The sequence below is a fragment of the Lagenorhynchus albirostris genome, chromosome 3 (genome assembly GCF_949774975.1).
Source record: "Lagenorhynchus albirostris chromosome 3, mLagAlb1.1, whole genome shotgun sequence".
Lineage (NCBI taxonomy): Eukaryota > Metazoa > Chordata > Mammalia > Artiodactyla > Delphinidae > Lagenorhynchus > Lagenorhynchus albirostris.
Genome location: NC_083097.1, coordinates 153,553,764 through 153,574,536, shown reverse-complemented (window position 1 = coordinate 153,574,536; position 20,773 = coordinate 153,553,764). Strand labels below are relative to the sequence as shown.

The following is a 20,773-nucleotide window of genomic DNA, read 5'->3' as shown; positions in this document are numbered from 1 at the left end:
AGGACTTCTTTCATTTCTCTCAGCATTGTTGTTCTTAGTATACATGGGTTCTGCACATTTTTTGGGTCAAATTTACCCCTAAATGTTTCATAATTTTGATATATAATACAGTAATTGTAAATGTTATGATTTTTAAATTTCAATTTCTGATTGTTCATTGCTAGCATACAGAAATACAGTATTTTTGTATATCGATCTTTTGTTCTATGACTTTGCTAAACTCACATATTGGTAGCATTTTTATAGATTCCATAGGATTTTTAAATAGATGATTTGGTATTTGCAAATAAAGAGCTTTACTTTTCCCTTTTCAGTTTTTAATTTTTCTTGTCTTCTTGGAATGGCTAGGACTTCTGGTATAATGTTGAATGGTAGTGGTGAGAGTAGATACTCTTGCTTTGTTTCTGACCTTAGGGAAAGGATTTATCCCTTAACCACTAAGCTTTTTGTAGATGCCCTTTATCAAGATTGAGGAAGCTCTCTATTCTTAGCTTACTGAGAGTTTAAAATTTTTTTTTAGTGTACAAGAGGATTCATTTTATTTTATTTTTATTAAAAATTTTTTTCAAATTTCTTATACAATCTTTAGAGGTTACACTCCATTTACAGTTATTATAGAATATTGGCTATATTCTCCGTGTTGTACAATACATCCTTGTGGCCTGTCTTTCACCCAGTAGTTTGTACCTCCCACCCGTATATCGCCCCCACCCTCCCACCACTGGTAGCTACTAGTCTGTTCTCTATATCTGTGAGTGTGTACCTCCTTTTTGTTATATTCACTAGATATATTTTTTAGATTCCATATATAAATGATATCATACAACATTTGTCTTTCTCTTTCTGACTTATTCACTTAGCATAATGCCTTCCAAGTCCATCCATGTTGCTGCAAATGGCAAAATTTCATTCCTTTTTATGGCCGAGCAGTATTTCATTGTATCTATATACCACATCTTTATCCATTCATCTGTTGATGGACACTTAGGTTGCTTCCATGTCTTAGCAATTGCAAATAATGCTGCTATTAATATTGAGAAGCATGTATCTTTTGGAATTAGTGTTTAAAGAGTGGAATTGCTGGGTCATCTGGTAATTCTATTTTTAGTTTTTTGAGAAACCTCATACTGTTTTCCACAGTGGCTGCACCAGTTTACATTCCCACCAACGGTGTAGGAGGGTTCCCTTTCCTCTACATCCTTACCAACATTTGTTATTAGTGTTCTTTTTGGTGATAGCCATTCTGACAGGTGTGAGGGGTATCTCATTGTGGTTTTAATTTGCATTTCCCAATGATAAGAGATGTTGAGCATCTTTTCATGTGCCTGTTGGCCATCTTCATTTCCTCTTTGGAAAACTAATCAGTTCTGCCCATTTTTTAATCGGGTTGGTTGTTTTTGATATCGAGTTTTATGAGCTTTTTATATATGTTGGATATTAATCCCTTATAGGTCATATCATTTGCAAATATTTACTCCCATTGAGTAGGTTGTCTTTTTGTTTTGTTGATGGTTTCCTTTGCTGTGCAAAAGCTTTTAAGTTTAATTAGGTTGCATTTGTTTATTTTGCTTTTATTTCCTTTACTTTAGGAGACAGATCCCCAAAAAATATTGCTGCAATTTATGTCAAAGATTGTTCTGCCTATGTTTTCCTATAGGAGGTTTTTAGTATCTGGTCTTAAATTTAGGTCTTAAATCCATTTTGAGTTTATTTTTGTACATGGTGTTAGAGAATGTACTAATTTCACTCATTTACATATAGCCGTCCAGTTTTCCCAACACCACTTTTTGAAGAGATCGTCTTTTCTCTGTTGTGTAGTCTTACCTCCTTTGTCATAGATTAATTGACCATAAGTGTGTAGGTTTATTTCTGGGCTTTCTGTCCTGTTCCACTGATCTATGTGTCTGTTTTTGTCACAGTACCATACTGTTTTGAGTACTGTAGCTTGTAGTATAGTCTGAAGTCAGGGGGTATAATTCCTCCCACTCTGTTTTTCTTTCTCAAGATTGTTTTGGCTGTTTGAGGTCTTTTCTGTTTTGATACAAATTTAAAATTTGTTTTTCTAGTTCTGTGAAAAATGCCATTGTTAATTTGATAGGGATTGCATTGAATCTGTAGATTGCCTTGGATAGTATGGTCATTTTAACATTATTGATTTTTCCAATCCAAAACATGATATATCTTTCCATCTGTGTTTGTTGTCTTCAGTTTCTTTCATTAGGGTCTAATAGTTGTTTGGAGTACAGGTCTTTTGCCTCTTTAGGTAAGTTTATTCCTAGGTATTTTATTCTTTTTGATGTGATGCAAAATGATGTTTCTTTCATTTCTTTCTGGTAGTTTGTTGTTAGTGTATAGAAATGCAACAGATTACTGTATATTAATTTTGTATCCTGCAACTTTACCAAATTCATTGATGAGCTCTAGTAGTTTTCTGGTGGCATCCTTAGAATTTTCTATGTATAGTGTCATGTCATCTGCAAACAGTGACAGTTTTACTTCTTCCTTTCTAATTTGATTCCTTTTATTTCTCGTCTGATTGCTGTGGCTAAGACTTCCAAACTATGTTGAATAAAAGTGGCAAGAGTGGGCATCCTTGTCTTGTTCCTGATCTTAGAGGGAATGCTTTCAGTTTTTCACTATTGAGTATGATGCTAGCTGTGGGTTTGTCATATATGACCTTTATTGTGTTGAGGTAAGTTCCCTCTATATCCACAACCTCTGGAGAGTTTTTTTATCATAAATGTATGTTGGTTTTTTTCAGAAGTGTTTTCTGTATCTATTGAGATGATCCTATGGTTTTTATTCTTCAATTTGTTAATGTGGTATATCCCATTGATTGGTTTGTGGATATTGAAAAATCCTTGCATCCCTGGGATAAATCCCACTTGATCATGGTGTATGATCCTTTTAATGTGTTGTTGGATTCAATTTGCTATTATGTTGTTGAGGATTTTTGCATCTATGTTCATCAGTGATATTGGCCTGTAATTTTTTTTGTTATATCTTTGTCTGATTTTGGTATCAGGGTGTTGCTGGCCTCATAGAACGAGATTAGAAATGTTCCTTCCTCTATAATTTTTTGGAATAATTTTAGAAGGTTAGATGTTAACTCTTCTCTAAAAATTTAGTAGAATTCACCAGTGAAGCCATCTGGCCCTGGACTTTTGTTTGTTGGGAGTTTTAAAGTTATTGATTCAAAATCAATACTGGTAATTGGTCTGTTCATGTTTTCTATTTCTTCCTGGTTAATTCTTGGGAGATTATACCTTTCTAAGAATTTGTCCATTTCTTACAGATTGTCCATTTTATTGGTATATAGTTGTTCATAGTAGTCTCTTATGATCCTTTGTATTTCTGTGGTATCGGTTGTAACTTCTCCTTTTTTCATTTCTGATTTTATTGATTTGGGCCCTGTCCCCTTTTATCTTGATGAGTCTGGCTAAAGGTTTATCAATTTTGTTTATCTTTTCAAAGAACCAACTTTTAGTTTTATTGATCTTTATTATTTTTTTAGTCTCCATTTCATTTATTTCTGCTCTGATCTTCATGATTTCTTTCCTTCTACTAACTTTGGGTTTTGTTTGTTCTTTCTCTCGTTGCTTTAGGTGTAAGTTTAGGTTGTTTATTTGAGATTTTTCTTGTTTCCTGAGGTTAGCTTGTATCACTATAAATTTCCCTCTTAGAACTGCTTTTGCTGTGTCCCATAGGTTTTGGATCATTGTGTTTTCAGTTTCATTTTCATTTTCACTTGTCTCTAGGTATTTTTGATTTCCTCTTTGATTTCTTCAGTGGTGCATTGACTGTTTAATAGCATATTGTTTGTGTTTTTTGCATTTTTTTTCCTTGTAGTTGATTTCTGGTCTCATAGCATTGTGGTCAGAAAAGATGCTTAATATGATTTCAGTTTTCTTAAATTTACCAAGGCTTGTTTTGTGGCCTAGCATGTGATCTGTCCTGGAGAATGTTCCATGTGCACTTGAAAAGAATGTTTATTCTGCTGTTTTTGGATGGAATGCTCTATATATTTATCAGTTAAGTCGTTTTGTCTAATGTGTCATTTAAGGTTTCTGTTTCCTTATTGATTTTCTCTCTGATGACTTATCCGTTGATGTAAGTGGGGTGTTAAGTCCCCTACTATTATTATATTATTGTTGATTTCTCCTTTTATGTATGTTAATATTTGCCTTATATATTTAAGTGCTTCTATGTTGGGTGCATATATATTTACAGTTGTTATATCTTCTTCCTGGATTGATCCTTTGGTCATTATGTAGTGTCCTTCTTGGTCTTCTGTAACAATGTTTATTTTAAAGTCTGTTTTGTCTGATATAAGTATTGCTACTCTGGCTTTCTTTTGGTTTCCATTTGGGTAGAATTCCTTTTTTCCATTCACTCACTCTGTGTGTGTCTTTAGTTCTGAAGTGAGTGTTTTGTAGGTAGCGTATATAGGGTATTGTTTTTGCATCCATTCAGCCACTCTGTGTCTTTTGGTTGGAGCATTTAGTCTATTTACGTTTAAGGTAATTATTGATATGTATATTCTATTTGCCATTTTGTTAATTGTTTTAGATTTGGTTTTTTAGGTCTTTTTTCCCTTCTTTTGTTCTCTTGTGATTTGATGACTGTCTTTAGTGTTACGTTTGAATTCCTTTTTCTTTTTTGTGTGTATATCTATTATAGATACTTGGTTTGTGGTTACCATGAGGTTTGTATAGCAGTGTATATGCATTCTAAAAACGCTGCATTTGTACTCTCCTCCCCTTACAATTAGTGTTTTTGATATCACATTTTACATCTTATTTTTTTGTGTATCTCTTAACTGCTTATTGTGGACATAGTGATTTTACTACTTTTTGTTTTTTAGCCTCCCTACTAGGATTGTGTGTGTGTATGATTTCCTACTTTTACTGTATGCTTGCCTTTACTGGTGAGCTTTTTCATTTTCATAACTTTCTTTCTAGTTGTGGCCTTTTATTTTTCACCTAGAGAAGTTCCCTTAACATTTGTTGTAAAGCTGGTTTGTTGTAAAGCTTAGCTTTTGCTTGTCTGTAAAGCTTTTGATTTCTCCAAATCTGAATGAGAGCCTTGCTGGGTAGAATATTCTTGGTTGTAGGTTTTTCCCTTTCATTAAATATATTGTGCCACTCCCCTCTGGCCTGTAGAGTTGCTGCTGAAAAATCAGCTGGTATGAGATTTTTAAAAATCAGGAATGGATGCTGATTTTGTCAAATGCTCTTCCTGCATTTATTTAGATGATTTTCTTTTCTGAGAAAACATTTTTTAAATTATATTTTTTGAATGTTCAACAAACCTAGCATTTTCTGGCACAAATCTTACTTGGTCATTATCCTTTTAATATATTGTTGGATCTGTTTTGTCAGTTTACATTTATGTTCATGAGGATGTCATTTTGTAACTTTCTTGTACTAGTTTTGTCTGGTTTTGGTGTCAGGATGATGATGACCTTATAGAATGAGTTGGGAAGTGTCCTCTTCAGTTTTCTGGATGAATTTGTGTAGAATTGATACTAATTCTTCCTTAAATGTTTGGTAGTATTCGCCAATGAACTCTTCTGGTTCTAGAATATTCTTTGTGGGAAGGTTTTTTTTATCAGATACATTCATAATGTTGTGCATCCATCACTACCATCCATCTCCATAGCTCTTTTCATTTTGCAGTTTGCCATCACTCTTGAAAGTTTTTTTCTGGGTTGCTAGGTCAATAGGACATTTTTCCTTCAGTGCATTAATGTGGAAATTTTTCTGTCTCTGTATGTGTGTGTCTGTCTGCCTCTCTTTTGGTGACAGCTGTAATTGGTAACAGTATAATTCACCCACTTAAGGTGCAAATTCAGTAGTTTTTATATATTTACAGAGTTGTGCACCCATTACCATAGTCAATTTGAGAACATTTTCACTGTCCCCTCAACACATTAGCAGTCATTCCGCATTTCCTCTTAACCATGGTGTTCAACTTTAGAAATTCAATTTGAGTGTGCTATCTTGTATCACTAGTTACTATGTTTAGCCTTCTAGCTTCTGACCATATGGAATGTAATTAAAGTAACTTTTAATGTCTGTCTACTAATTTTATCATCATTATCTTTTCTGGACTGGTCTTAATTGACTGACTTTTCATTATGTATGATATTTTCCTGTTTCTTTGCATACCTAGTAATTTTTAATTGGGTGCCAGATATTGTGAATTTTACCTTATTGAGTGATGTGTGAACCTGGGTGATGTGTGAACCTAGGGGTTGTTACCTTTACTCCTTTGGGTGTTTTTTTCCTCTGGCTCAGGCAATTTCTCACATACATATGGTGATCAGTACTCAGTTGACAACTTGAGGGGAACCTCAAATCTCCAGACCTTTCTGTTCATCTCTCTCCTCTCTGGTACTCTGCCTTTGTAAATTCTAGTCATCCTGGCTTCCCTGGACATTCGCTCTGTGTCCTGAACTTGCGGGAGATCAGTGTTCTTTCCCTGGAATCCCCTCCCTGTGCTGCTGTTGGCCTGTCTTGTTTGTTTTTCATCCTTCAGGGATCACTCTCCTGTGCCTATTGGATCAATCTCCTGATTGATCTCTGATATTTGTTGATTCATGTATATTGTCTGGTTTTATACTTGTTCAGGTGGGATAGTAAATTTGGTCCCTGTTATTCCATTTTGATTAGAAGTCTCTAGACTGCTTTTTCAGCCAATAGAAAATCAGTTTTCAAAGACTTACATTTTCATTACATCCATTTGTTTCATTCTCTCTCAGACTATAACCTGCACTATTAAAAATATTATGGGGAGGGCTTCCCTGGTGGTGCAGTGGTTGAGAGTCTGCCTGCCGATGCAGGGGACACAGGTTCGTGCCCCAGTCCGGGAAGATCCCATATGCTGTGGAATGGCTGGGCCCGTGAGCCATGGCTGCTGAGCCTGCACGTCTGGAGCCTGTGCTCCACAATGGGAGAGGGCACAACAGTGAGAGGCCAACATACCGCAAAAAAAAAAAAAAAAAAAAATATTATGGGGAAAATTCTTAGGTGAATTTAGAAACAATTGTCATCTTACCAGGAACTGCCAAAGTACAGATTTAATATTGCATTGAAAGAAATTATTGTTTCTAGTTACAACTCTTACCTCTTGAATCCTATGTCTGTTACTGTTTGATTATGTATAGTTATGACTTAATATCTGAAATGCTTCTGGGCAGGTGTTTTTCCTTTTAATTATACAGTACAGATTTGTCTAATTACATGATTATTGATGAAATTATTACTTTGGTACTCTTGGTTTTAAAAGTTTGCTAAGCTGAGAATATCTCACGTATCTTCTGTTTTTAGGCAAAATTCTTGTTTTCTGGAGTATAGATTATGAATAGCCTCTGAGATACTAGATTTGATTTTTTTTTGCATAAGTCCAAATCATTCATGTTGAAATATTGGACTTATCATTACTATAAATTATTCATACTTTTTCTTGTCATAGCTGAGGCTAATTTAAAGGATAAAGTCTTAACTATTGTATTCTTAAAAATAACATTGGAATCTAAATATTGATATATTGCCTTAAATGGGTTTTTTTTTTTTTTAGTCTGCCAAGTGGAGAGTTTATAACTTAATCATAGCAGTGAATTGTTCTAGAATCGGTAAGGTTTCTACTATTGACCCCTTTCTCACAATTTTTTGTGTGATAAGTTATTACTCAATATGGGACTTCCCTGGTGGCGCAGTGGTTAAGAATCCACCTGCAAATGCAGGGTATATGGGTTGAGCCCAGGTCCAGGAAGATCCCACATGCTGCGGAGCAACTAAGCCTGTGCGCCACAACTACTGAGCCTGTGCTCTAGAGCCCGCAAGCCACAACTACTGAAGCCCCCTCTCCACAACTGCTGAAGCCTATGCTCCTAGAGCCCGTGCTCCGCAACAAGAGAAGCCACCACAATGAGAAGCCCGCACAGCACAATGAAGAGTAGCCCCCACTCGCCACAACTTGAGAAAGCCCATGTGCAGCAACGAAGACCCAACACAGCCAAAAATAAATAAATAAATTTATTTTAAAAAAATTATTACTCAATAAAATATCTAAAATGTTACTTAATCCAGGGACCAAACTGTAGAGAACACTATATAATTTTTTAACATCTTTATTGTAGTATAATTGCTTTACAATGGTGTGTCAGTTTCTGCTGTTTAACAAAGTGAATCAGCTATACATATACATATATCCCCATATCTCCTTCCTCTTGCATCTCCCTCCCATCCTCCCTATCCCACCCCTCTAGGTGGATGCAAAGCACCAAGCTGATCTACCTGTGCTATGCAGCTCCTTCCCACTAGCTATCTATTTTACATTTGGTATAGAACACTATATAATTCTTACCCCATTTTTTTCTTCTTTTACAGGAAAAGTGAGAAGCTTAAGCTCATCTTTGTGGTCACTAACTCACTTGACAGCTTTGTATCTAAGTGACAATTCCCTGTCCCGCATTCCTTCAGACATTGCCAAGCTTCACAATCTGGTGTATCTGGACCTGTCCTCTAATAAAATCCGGAGTTTACCGGCAGAACTCGGAAACATGGTATCACTCAGGTATACAGATTCAACTTAGTACATAGCTATATACCCCCTAAAAGAATATATTATTATATTGTTAGGAAACACCACTTTGTTGGGAAACGACATTGTCAATTTAATGGTATTTGAACACAATTAAACATGACTATGTTCTTCAGGTAAAGTTTTCTGGGAAAATTGAATGTCAGCTAATAAGTCATTTAGATCCATTGCCTAAAATTTACTTTATTGCTGTTTTGTTTAATATACTTTATTTCTGAAACAAAATTTTTGGACAAAGTGGGGCAAACAAATAGAAGGCACTTGTATTATCCCATATATTCACTCAACTGTGACAGACAGTTGAGATGCTTTTCCCCCACTAAATTCTGGGGCCCTATACCATCCTTAATATGGGATCCAGGAAGCCATTGACAATTAATGATCCCATTTTGGCCATCCCAGGGCTTGTATGCATGACAGTAACAAAGCCAGGACTTGAAAGAAGCTAGAATTAGTGATTGAATATGGGGACCTATAGTGTGGGCTATAGGAGGTTGATACGATGTGGAGTCACACAGAGTTCAGGTTAGAAACCTGACTCAGTCATTTACAAGTTGTGTGATTTGGGGCAAGCTTCTTACAACCTTGCAGAGTGTTTCTTCATCCATGAAGTTGCTATGAGAATGACCCAACTAAGGATGAGATTAGAGATATTTGAGATAATGACTAAGAAACTACTAGCAACACTGCTTGGTACATATTGTATTAGTAAATGGTAATTGCTGTAACCTCTGTTTTATAAGATAGATGAGATCTACCCAGATTGAATATAAAGCCAATTTCCAGCTATTATGTTAATCCCAATAGAAAATCTTGCCCCATTTCATATTACCTCCCCCCCCCTTTTTTTTTAAATTCCACTGGCTTTTCTGCTGCCTTCTATCATTTGCTGCATAGTAAAAAGGAATAAGGACCTTGTGAGAGTTTCTTTACCTCTATTGCTTCCATTCCAGCCCTTTGACATTTTTTAGGCTTAATTATTGAGTGTATACCATGACTATTTTTAATCCCCTGAACCAAATTTACTTAAAGGACCTCCTTTCCTGTGTGATATATTTGGAAATAAACAGGAACCAAGTATTCAGAGTGAGTTTTTCTTATTCAGTTTATGGCCTCACCAACCTCTGGTTTACTCAGTGGTAACCAAGCTTCATTTAAATTCCAAGAACCAAGGGCTATAGAAGTATCAGTAGTTCACATTCACATGTAAACATTGACAAATAAAACTTATCATAGGGGCTTCCCTGGTGGCGCAGTGGTTGAGGGTCCGCCTGCTGATGCGGGGGACACGGGTTCGTGCCCCGGTCTGGGAGGGTCCCACATGCTGCGGAGCGGCTGGGCCCGTGAGCCATGGCCGCTGGGCCTGCGTGTCCGGAGCCTGTGCTCCGCAACGGGAGAGGCCACAGCAGTGAGAGGCCCACGTACCAAAAAAAAAAAAAAAAAAAAAAAACTTATCATAGGACATTGCCAATATCTTAATATTGGGTCTTTCTTTTTTTCCTACTGAAGATTCCTTTCATAGTTATATTTTCTATACAAAACAAATCATTAAAATAATCAGTAGTTATTAATATAGCTGCCATTATTTCTAAAGTAAAACTTTAGTATTATTAATCATAACATATTGTGCAACTACCATAAACTATTTTGATTTGGTACTATATGATCATTTAAATTTTCTTTTAACAATTCACATGTTAGGCTGCTTTATCATTTCCACTTTCTTAAACATGTGTATTAGACCTCCGTGTATGCTAGACCAGTTCTGCTCTCAGGGTGGTATCTGGACTGTGCCATTTTCAAAGTGTGTCACCAGCCTGCAGTGAGATACACAGCAAGTGTCTTTTGAATCCAATACCCTTAAAAAAATTGGGGCTTATATTTTGTTGGTCTTTTTTTTTCTCATCACATTTTTATAGTAATTGATTTTTTTCCTATGTTTTACAAATGTATTGGTCTGTGGCAGTTTGGGGTTTTTTTGTTGTGTCTTTTTGTTTGTTTTTTTAACCACATATGATTTAAGAAGCACTATACTAGACATTGGCATATAATACTAAATTTTGTATTCTTAGGAACTTACATCTTATATTCCTAGAAATTATATTGTTGATTTTAGCTGTTAGTTAAAGGTTAATATATCTTCTGACTTCCTGGAATTTTTACATCAACAGGGAACTCCATTTAAATAACAACCTGTTACGAGTTCTACCTTTTGAGCTGGGAAAACTGTTTCAGTTGCAGACTTTAGGCCTGAAAGGTATGACTTCCCATATTTGTGCTTCTTGTGGTTTGTATGTATGTCTTTTGAGTCTAAAGAAGCCATTAAAGGGAATCCTTTTGCCAGGGATTTGCAGGTTCACTCTTCCCCAGAGTTCATCATTTTGTTAGATACAGTCCAATGGTTTTCTTTCTTTTTCACCTATAGATTGTCTGCTAGTCTTCTTCTTATTTTTTGCTCCTAGCCCAGCCTTGCTTTTCTAGCCTTTCTTTTAGTCACCTCTATGTTTTGGTGATACATTCCTGACGTCAGACTTTATTTCATCATCCTGTAAAACAGCTTTTTTTGTTTGTTTTATGTTCAAATCTCAAAAAATGGAGATTCTCACAAAATGCAGAAAGCAAGTAGAAAATTTTGATCTGTTTGGATCCTCTAATAAAGACCAGTATTTAAGCATTTCTTTAAAACTCAAAAATAAAATTGATTTATAAGGACTTTACTAATATTTTAGAACTCGGAGACATAATTAACCTAGTAAGAACTATTGGGAAATATTTTTTTAAACCAGCAAGGTTAAAAGTCCCATTTTAATAATATGTCAAAACCTATAAATTTTTTTATCACATTGTGGTTCTTCACCAGTCTTGTAGATGTATCCAGCTTACTCTATAATTGATTCCTTAAAAAAGATCACAGGGGGACTTCCCTGGCAGTCCAGTGGTTATGACTCTGCCCTTTGCTGCAGGGGGCATGGGTTTGATCCCTGGTGGGGGAACTAAGATCCCACACCCACATGTGGTGTGGCCCCCCCAAAAAAATCACATGATGAAGTCTTCAGGAAGTGTACTTTTATTTCTTAAAAATACAGTTATAAAGTGAGGTTTTATTTCTGTAAATCCATTTCATATTATAAAAGTAATGGTATTGTTCACAAAAACAAATGGAAATTGCAAACAATACATTTACAAATATATGTAAAACCATGTTCAACAAACATCAGCTTTATAAATCATTCTTTGGAAAGTTTTTGTCTGTATGGGCTACACTGGCTGAGGCCTCTTAAAATGGAAGTCAGGGAAATGTGAGCTGCAAATGCCTTTTCTGTTGTATCTCCCTATGATAAGTCTAATTTATTCTTATTTTCCTATTTTGAAATTTGAAAAACAAATATATAAAATGTGGCAAAGTGTAATTCATATACAGACTACCAGAATTAACAATTAATATTTTTTCACTTTTGTGTCCATTTTTTAATGCAAAAGAAATAGAACATTACAGAACATTAAGGCCCTCTTTGTTCCTCTTCTAGTCTCTTTTTCGTCCCAGAGGCAGCTACTGTTGTGTGTCCCTCTGGTTCAAGGTTTTGTAATCTTACAGTATATATTTTACAAACCTTAATCTGTATTCATTTCTCTAAGGATTTACAAACTTTATTTGAAGTTAGGGTCATTGCTCACAAATTTTCACACTGATTTAAGTAAACGCTGGGGCCAGGTAGGGAAGTCTTTATGGCACATTTGTTTTTGATTAGTCCTTGGTCTTCCACTTCAGAAAGATCCTTTACTGTTCAACATTTATGCCTTTATGTTTCTTTCTTGGAAGTATAGTTTCACCGAGATAGTTCGTTTATCTCAGCTATTCTGTTGGACATTGTTACGTGTCTGTCTGCAATAGCAGTCTTTTCACTTGATTTCACCTTTTTAAGACAAATCCTATGTTATTTTCCTGACTTTGCAACTTACACTTTAATGCTGTGCTAGCTACTTCTTAAAACAGTTACATTTTCCTTGCTCTCTGAAAACTTCTTTAATGATTTCTCATGGCACCTGTTAATTATTTGGAAGAGAAAATGTATCACTTAGTTCAAAAATCATGTCTATTTGCTATTTTATCCATTTGTACAGAGCCAAAGTACTTCTGCCTCATGAATCAGTTCATATCATTTTCTTTAAAGTTGATTGCATAGGGCTAGCATGCGTCACTTTTTTTTTTTTTTACATTTTTCCATGTTCTTCAAAATTGTTCTACTGTGAAAGATAGGACTAGAACCTTAGATAGTGTATTCTTTTTTTTATTTTGAGATAAGAGATTTATGTGAACCTGTAAGAAATAATTCAGGGAACAATCCATGTGCCTTTTACCAATTTCCCCCCAGTGATAACATCTTTCAAAACTATACTACATAGACTTGCCTGGTGGCACAGTGGTTAAGAATCCGCCTGCCAATGCAGGACACACAGGTTCAAGCCCTGGTCCGGGAAGATCCCACATGCTGAGGAGCGACTAAACCCGTGCGCCACAACTACTGAGCCTGCAGTCTAGAGCCCGCGAGCCACAACTACTGAGCCCACGCACCTAGAGCCTGTGCTCCGCAACAAGAGAAGCAACCGCAATGAGAGGCCCACACACCACAACAGAGTAGTCCCCGCTCGCTGCAACTACAGAAGGCCCCCGCGCAGTAACGAAGACCCACTGCAGCCAGAAAATAAAAAACAAAACAAAACAAAAACTGTAGTACAGCATCACAACCAGGATATTGACATTGATACAGTCAAGGTACAGAACAGTTCCATCACCAAAGGATCCCTCATGTTGCCCTTTGATAGGCACACTTGCTTTCCTCTTGCCCCAGTTCACTCCTGAACTTCTGACAACCACTGATATGTTATCTATTTCTATAATTTTATTTAAAAAATAATATATAAATAGAATCATGCTGTGTGTAATCTTCTGAGATTGGGCTCCCCTCCCCATACCCAAGGTTAATTCTTCGGAGATTCACCCAGGTTGTGGGTGTTTGCTCCTTTATATTGTTGAGTAGTATTACTTGGTATGGATGTATCACAGGTTGTTTAATCATTGACCTATTTAAGGACATCTGGGTGGTTTCCAGTATTTTGCTGTTACAGATGAAGCTGCTGTTAACATTCTGTGTGCAGGTTATTGTGTGAATGTAAGTCTTCATTTCTCTAAGATAAATGCCCAGGAGTGCAGTTGCTGGGTCATAGGTTAATTTCATGGTCAGTTTTTTTTAAGAAACTGCCAGGTTGTTTTCCAGACTGCTGTACTATTTTACATTTTTACCAGTAATAAATGAGTGATCCAGTTTCTTTGCATCCTTATCAGTGTTTGGTATTGTCACTATTTGATTTTTTTAACATCTTTATTGGAGTATAATTGCTTTACAATGGTGTGTTAGTTTCTGCTTTATAACAGAGTGAATCAGTTATACATATACGTATATCCGCATATCTCCTCCCTCTTGCACCTCCCTCCCATCGTCCCTATCCCACCCCTCTAGGTGGACAAAAAGCACCGAGCTGATCTCCCTGTGCTATGTGGCTGCTTCCCACTAGCTATCTGTTTTACATTTGGTAGTGTATATATGTCCATGCCACTCTATCCCTTTGTCCCAGCTTACCCTTCCACCTCCTAGTGTACTCAAGTCCATTTTCTACATCTGTGTCTTTATTCCTGTCCTGCCCCTAGGTTCTTCAGAACCATTTTTTCTTATTTTAGATTCCATATATACGTGTCAGCATATGGTATTTATTTTTCTCTTTCTGACTTACTTCACTCTGTGTGACGGTCTCTAGGTCCATCCACCTCACCACAAATAACTCAATTTTGTTTCTTTTTATGGCTGAGTAATATTCCATTGTATGTATGTGCCACATTTTTATCCATTCATCTGTTGATGGACACTTAGGTTGCTTCCATGTCCTGGCTATTGTAAATAGAGCTACAATGAACATTGTGGTACATGACTCTTTGAATTATGGTTTTCTCAGGGTATATGCCCAGCAGTGGGATTGTTGGGTCGTATGGTAGTTCTATTTTTAGTTTTGTAAGGAACCTCCATACTGTTCTCCATAGTGGCTGTATCAATTTACATTCCCACCAACAGTGCAAGAGGGTTCGCTTTTCTCCACACCCTCTCCAGCATTTATTGTTTGTAGACTTTTTGATGATGGTCATTCTGACAGGTGTGAGATGATACCTCACTGTAGTTTTGATTTGCATTTCTGTAATGATTAGTGATGTTGAGCATCCTTTCATGTGTTCGTTGGCAATCTGTATATCTTCTTTGGAGAAATATCTGTTTAGGTCTTCTGCCCATTTTTGGATTGGGTTGTTTGTTTTTTTTGATATTGAGCTGCATGATCTGCTTGTATATTTTGGAGATTAATCCTTTGTCAGTTGCTTCATTTGCAAATATTTTCTCCCATTCTGAGGGTTGTCTTTTGGTCTTGTTTATGGTTTCCTTTGCTGTGCAAAAGCTTTTAAGTTTCATTAGGTTCCATTTGCTTATTTTTGTTTTTATTTCCATTTCTCTAGGAGGTGGGCCAAAAAGGATATTGCTGTGATTTATGTCATAGAGTGTTCTGACTGTTTTCCTCTAAGAGTTTTATAGTGTCTCTCCTTACATTTAGGTCTTTAATCCATTTTGAGTTTCTTTTTATGTATGGTGTTAGGGAGTGTTCTAATTTCATTCTTTTACAAGTAGCTGTCCATTTTTCCCAGCACCACTTATTGAAGAGGCTGCCTTTTATCCATTGTATATTCTTGCCTCCTTTATCAAAGATAAGGTGACTGGGCTTCCCTGGTGGCGCAGTGGTTGAGAGTCTGCCTGCCGATGCAGGGAACGCGGGTTCGTGCCCGGTCTGGGAAGATCCCACATGCCACGGAGCGGCTAGGCCCATGAGCCGTGGCTGCCAAGCCTGCGCGTCCGGAGCCTGTGGTCCACCATGGGAGAGGCCACAACAGTAAGAGGCCCGCGTACCGCAAAAAAAAAAAAAAAAAGATAAGGTGACCATATGTGTGTGGGTTTCTATCCTGTTCCATTGATTGATCTTTCTGTTTTTGTGCCAGTACCATACTGTCTTGATTACTGTAGCTTTGTAGTATAGTCTGAAGTCAGGGAGCCTGATTCCTCCAGCTCCGTTTTTCTTTCTCAAGATTGCTTTGGCTATTCGTGTTTTTTTGTGTTTCCATATAAATTGTGAAAAAAAATTTTTTTTTTGGCGGTACGCAGGCCTCTCACTGTTGTGGCCTCTCCTGTTGCAGAGCACAGGCTCCGGACGCGCAGGCTCAGCAGCCATGGCTCACGGGCCCAGCCGCTTCACGGCACGTGTGATCCTCCTGGACTGGAGCACAAACCCGTGTCCCCTGCATTGGCAGGCGGACTCTCAACCACTGTGCCACCAGGGAAGCCCCAAATTGTGAAATTTTTTGTTCTAGTTCTATGAAAAATGCCATTGGTCATTTGATAGGGATTGCATTGAATCTGTAGGTTGCTTTGGGTAGTATAATCATTTTCACAATGTTGATTCTTCCAATCCAAGAACAAGGTATATCTCTCCATCTGCTTGTATCGTCTTTAATTTGTTTCATCAGTGTCTTATAGTTTTCTGCGTACAGGTCTTTTGCCTCCTTAGGTAGGTTTATTCCTAGGTATTTTATTCTTTTTGTTGCAATGGTAAATGGGAGTGTTTCCTTAATTTCTCTTTCAGATTTTTCATCATTAGTGTATAGGAATGCAAGAGATTTCTGTGCATTAATTTTGTATCCTGCTACTTTATCAGATTCATTGCTTAGCTCTAGTAGTTGTCTGGTAGCATCTTTAGGATTCTGTATGTATAGTATCATGTCATCTGCAAACAGTGACAATTTTACTTTTTCTTTTCCAATTTGGATTCCTTTTATTTCCTTTTCTTCTCTGATTGCTGTGGCTAAAATTTCCAAAACTATGTTGAATAATAGGGGTGAGAGTGGGCAACCTTGTCTTGTTCCTGATCTTAGTGGAAATGGTTTCAGTTTTTCACCGTTGAGAGCAATGTTGGCTCTGGGTTTGTCATATATGGCCTTTCTTATGTTGAAGTAAGTTCCCTCTGTGCCTACTTTCTGGAGGGTTTTTATCATAAATGGGTATTGAATTTTGTCGAAAGCTTTTTCTGCATCTATTGAGATGATCGTGTGATTTTTCTCGTTCAGTTTGTTAATATGGTTTATCACATTGATTGATTTGTGTATATTGAAGAATCCTTGCATTCCTGGGATAAACCCCACCTGATCATGGTGTATGATCCTTTTAATGTGCTGTTGGATTATGTTTGCTAGTAGTTTGTTGAGGATTTTTGCATCTATGTTCATCTGTAATATTGGCCTGTAGTTTTCTTCTTTTGTGACATCTTTGTCTGGTTTTGGTATCAGGGTGATAGTGGCCTCATAGAATGAGTTTGGGATCGTTCCTCCCTCCGCAAATGAGTTTGGGATTGTTTGGAAGAGTTTGAGAAGTATAGGTGTTAGCTCTTCTCTAAATGTTTGATAGACTTTGCCTGTGAAGCCATCTGGTCCTGGGCTTTTGTTTGTTGGAAGATTTTTTTTTTTTAACTTATTTTTTTTTTGGGCCGCGTTGTGTCTTCGTTGCTGCGCACAGGCTTTCTCTAGTTGCAGTGAGCGGGGGCTACTCTTCGTTGCGGTGCGCGGGCTTCTCATTGCAGTGGCTTCTCTTTGTTGTGGAGCACGGGCTCTAGGCGCATGGACCTTAGTAGTTGTGGCGCACGGGCTTTCTTGCTCCGCGGCATATGGGATCTTCCCGGGTCAGGGCTCGAACCCGTGTCCCCTGCATTGGCAGGTGGGTTCTTAACCACTGCGCCACCAGGGAAGTCCTGTTGGAAGATTTTTAATCACAGTTTCAATTTCAGTGCTTGTGATTGGTCTGTTTGTATTTTCAGTTTCCTAGTTCAGTGTCAGAAGGTTGTGCTTTTCTAAGAATTTGTCCATTTCTTCCAGGTTGTCCATTTTATTGGCATATAGTTGCTTGTAGTAATCTCTCATGATCCTTTGTATTTCTGCAGTGTCAGCTGTTACTTCTCCGTTTTCATTTCTAATTCTATTGATTTGAGTCTTCTCGCTTTTTTTCTTGATGAGTCTGGCTAAAGGTTTATCAATTTTGTTTTATCTTCTCAAAGAACCAGCTTTTAGTTTTATTGATCTTTGCTATCGTTTCTTTCATTTCTTTTTCATTTATTTCTGATCTGATCTTTATGATTTCTTTCCTTCTGTTAACTTTGGGGGTTTTTTTGGTGTTCTTCTCCTCTCTAATGCTTTAGGTGTAGGGTTAGTTTGTTTATTTGAGACATTTGTTGTTTCTTGAGGTAGGATTGTATTGCTGTAAACTTCCCTCTTAGAACTGCTTTTGCTGCATCCCATAGGTTTTGGGTCGTCATGTTTTCATTGTCATTTGTTTCTAGGTATTTTTTGATTTCCTCTTTGATTTCTTCAGTGATCTCTTGGTTATTTAGTAGTGTATTGTTTAGCCTCATGTGTTTGTAGTTTTTACAGATTTTTTTCCTGTAATTGATATCTAGTCTCATAGCGTTGTAGCCGGAAAAGATACTTGATACTATTTCAATTTTCTTAAATTTACCAAGGCTTGATTTTGTATCATTCTACTTTGTTGAACCCAATTCTAGTTCTAGGAGTTGGTTTTTCTATTTTTTGTAGGTTTTTTAGTAATTAAAAAATTTTTTTCTATGTAGAAAATTAGTCACCTGCAAATAGGGAGAAGTTTATTTCTTTCCAATATGTATGCTTTTCTTTCCTTTTTCTTGCCTTATGGCACTGACCAGAACTTGCAGCTCTATGTTGAATAAGACTTGTGAGAGCAGAGATCCCCCCTTTTCCCCGACCTTAGAAAGTATTCTGTCTTCATTGTTCAGTATAATGTTAGCATGGGTATTTTGTAGATGCCCTATCAATTTGAGGATTTTTCCTTCTATCCTTCTTTTTCTGAGAGTTTTAAATCATGAATGGGTATTTAATTTTGTCAAATGTTTGTTCTCCATCAGTTGATATGTGATATATAATTTTTCTTCTTTAGCCTGATAATTAATTTTTGAATATTGAACCAGGCTTGCATTCCTAGAATAAAATCCGCTTGATCATGGTGTACAATTTGTTTATTGCTGGTAAGTGTATGCTAATATTTTAATGATTTTTGACTGTATTCATGAGAGATATTTGTCTGTAGTTTTGTTTTTTGTTTGTTTTATACTCACTTTGCCTGGTTTTGGTATCAAGGTGATATTAGCTTTATGAAATGAATTTGAAAGTGTTCCCTCATCTTCTGTTTTCCAGAAGAGATTCTGTAGAATTAGAGTTAATCCTTTTTTAAATGTTTAGTAGAATTTTTCAGTGCAACAGTCTGGGTTGATTTCTTTTCTGGTAGTTTTAAAATTATGAATTCATTTCCTTTACTAGGTGTAGTGCTATTAAATTATCTACTGGGTGAGTTGTGATGATTTGTGTTTTTCAGGGAAGTGGCCCATATCATCTGTGTTGTTAAATTTATGTATGTAGAGTTGTTTATAGTATTCCCTTATCCTTCTGATTTCTGTAGGGTCTGTAGTGATACCCTTATTCCCTTTCGTTGTTGATATTAGTAATTTTTGTCTCTCTTTTTCTTTATCAGTCTTGGTTAAAGGTTCGTCAGTTTTATTGATCTTGTCCAAGAAACAGCTTTAAAATTTTTTTCCTCCATTTTTCTGTTTTCAGTTTCACTGATTTCTGCTCTTTAGTATTTCTATGCTGCTTTTTCTTTGGGTTTATTTTACTCTTTTTCTCTTGGTTGTTAGGGTAGAAGCTTAGATTATTGAATTGGGACTTTTTTCTTCTGATGTATGCATTTAGTACTGTAACTCTCCCTCTTGGCCCTGCTTTAGCTGTGTCCAGCAACAAATTTTATTTTCACTAGCTCAGTGCATTTTGAAATTTCCCTTCAGACTTCCTCTTTGACCCATGGATCAGTCAGAATTTTCCAAGTGTTTGCACATTTTCCTATTGTCTTTCGGTTACTGATTTTTAGTGTCATTCCATTGTGGTTGAAGAGTACATTCTACATAATTTCAGTTCTTTTAAATTTGTGGATGTTTGGTTTTATGGCCCAGGATATGATCTATCCTAGTATTTGTCCCTTGGGCATTGGGCAAGAGCTTTGTATTCTGCTGTTACTGTGTAGATGATGTATAAATAGTTAGATCCAATATATTTGTCTGATATCTATTAGATTGATGGTTTGTGGACTTTTGTCTGGTTCTATCAATTTTTCAGAGAGGGGTGTTGACGTCTTCAGCTGTAATTGTAGACTTCTCTATTGTCCTTTCAGTTCCATCAGTTTTTGGATGGAATTGTTTTTGCTTAAAATATTTTGCAGTTTTGTTGTTTGATAGATACACATTTAGAATTGCTAATTCTTCTTGGGGGATTGGCCCTTTATCGTTACATAAGGCCACTCGCAGTGTGGTGATTTTCTCTGAAATCTACTTGATCTGATATTAATATAGTCACTCCTGCTTTCCTCTGACTAATGTTTGCATGATTTTTTTTCCATCCTTTTCCTTTCAACCTGCTTATATTGTTATATTTGAAGTGAGTTTCTTGTTGATAGCATATAGTTGGGTCATGTTTTTAAATCCACACTGCCAATTTTCTGTCTTTTAATTGGTCTATTTAGACCATTTACATTTACTATAATTGTTGATTTATTGGGGCTTACATCGGCCACTTTATTTTTTGTTTTCTGTTTGTTCTCCTTGCTTTTGTTTTTCTGTTTTCTTTTTCTTGCTTTCCTATGGGTTATTTGAGCATCTTTTTACATTTCCATTTTAATTTGTCTGTGATGTGTTTGAATTATCTTTTTCAGTGGTTGCTCTAGGTATTTCAGTATATAAACTTAATTTATCATAGTCTTCTGGTGTTACTACTTTACCAGTTTGAGTGACATATAAAAACCATAGCTCTTTTTATGACCTTTTATTTGCCTGTTCCCCCAGTTAACTGCCAAACAAGATTCAGAAAACTTGAGAAGGAAAGCCTATTATATTTGCCCCCCCTTTTATTAAACCATAATCTTTTTTTTCCTTCCTGATATTCCAGGGTTCCTTC

General features: G+C 36.5%; 1 protein-coding gene across 4 annotated transcripts in view; it reads left to right on the top strand.

Moving 5' to 3' along the window:
- The window catches only part of CNOT6 (CCR4-NOT transcription complex subunit 6), a 66,925-nt gene that overhangs the window by 28,661 nt on the left and 17,491 nt on the right, over positions 1-20,773 (top strand). For 2 of the 4 annotated variants that reach the window (XM_060144387.1, XM_060144386.1), the window contains exons 3-4: positions 8,394-8,580; positions 10,779-10,864. The exons of 1 other annotated variant lie outside the window; for it this stretch is intronic. In XM_060144387.1, the coding sequence (XP_060000370.1) occupies positions 8,394-8,580; positions 10,779-10,864 (273 nt within the window). Of the gene's footprint in view, positions 1-7,581; positions 7,637-8,393; positions 8,581-10,778; positions 10,865-20,773 lie in introns of all 4 variants that reach the window. One more of the 4 variants, XM_060144389.1, reaches the window with a different exon arrangement.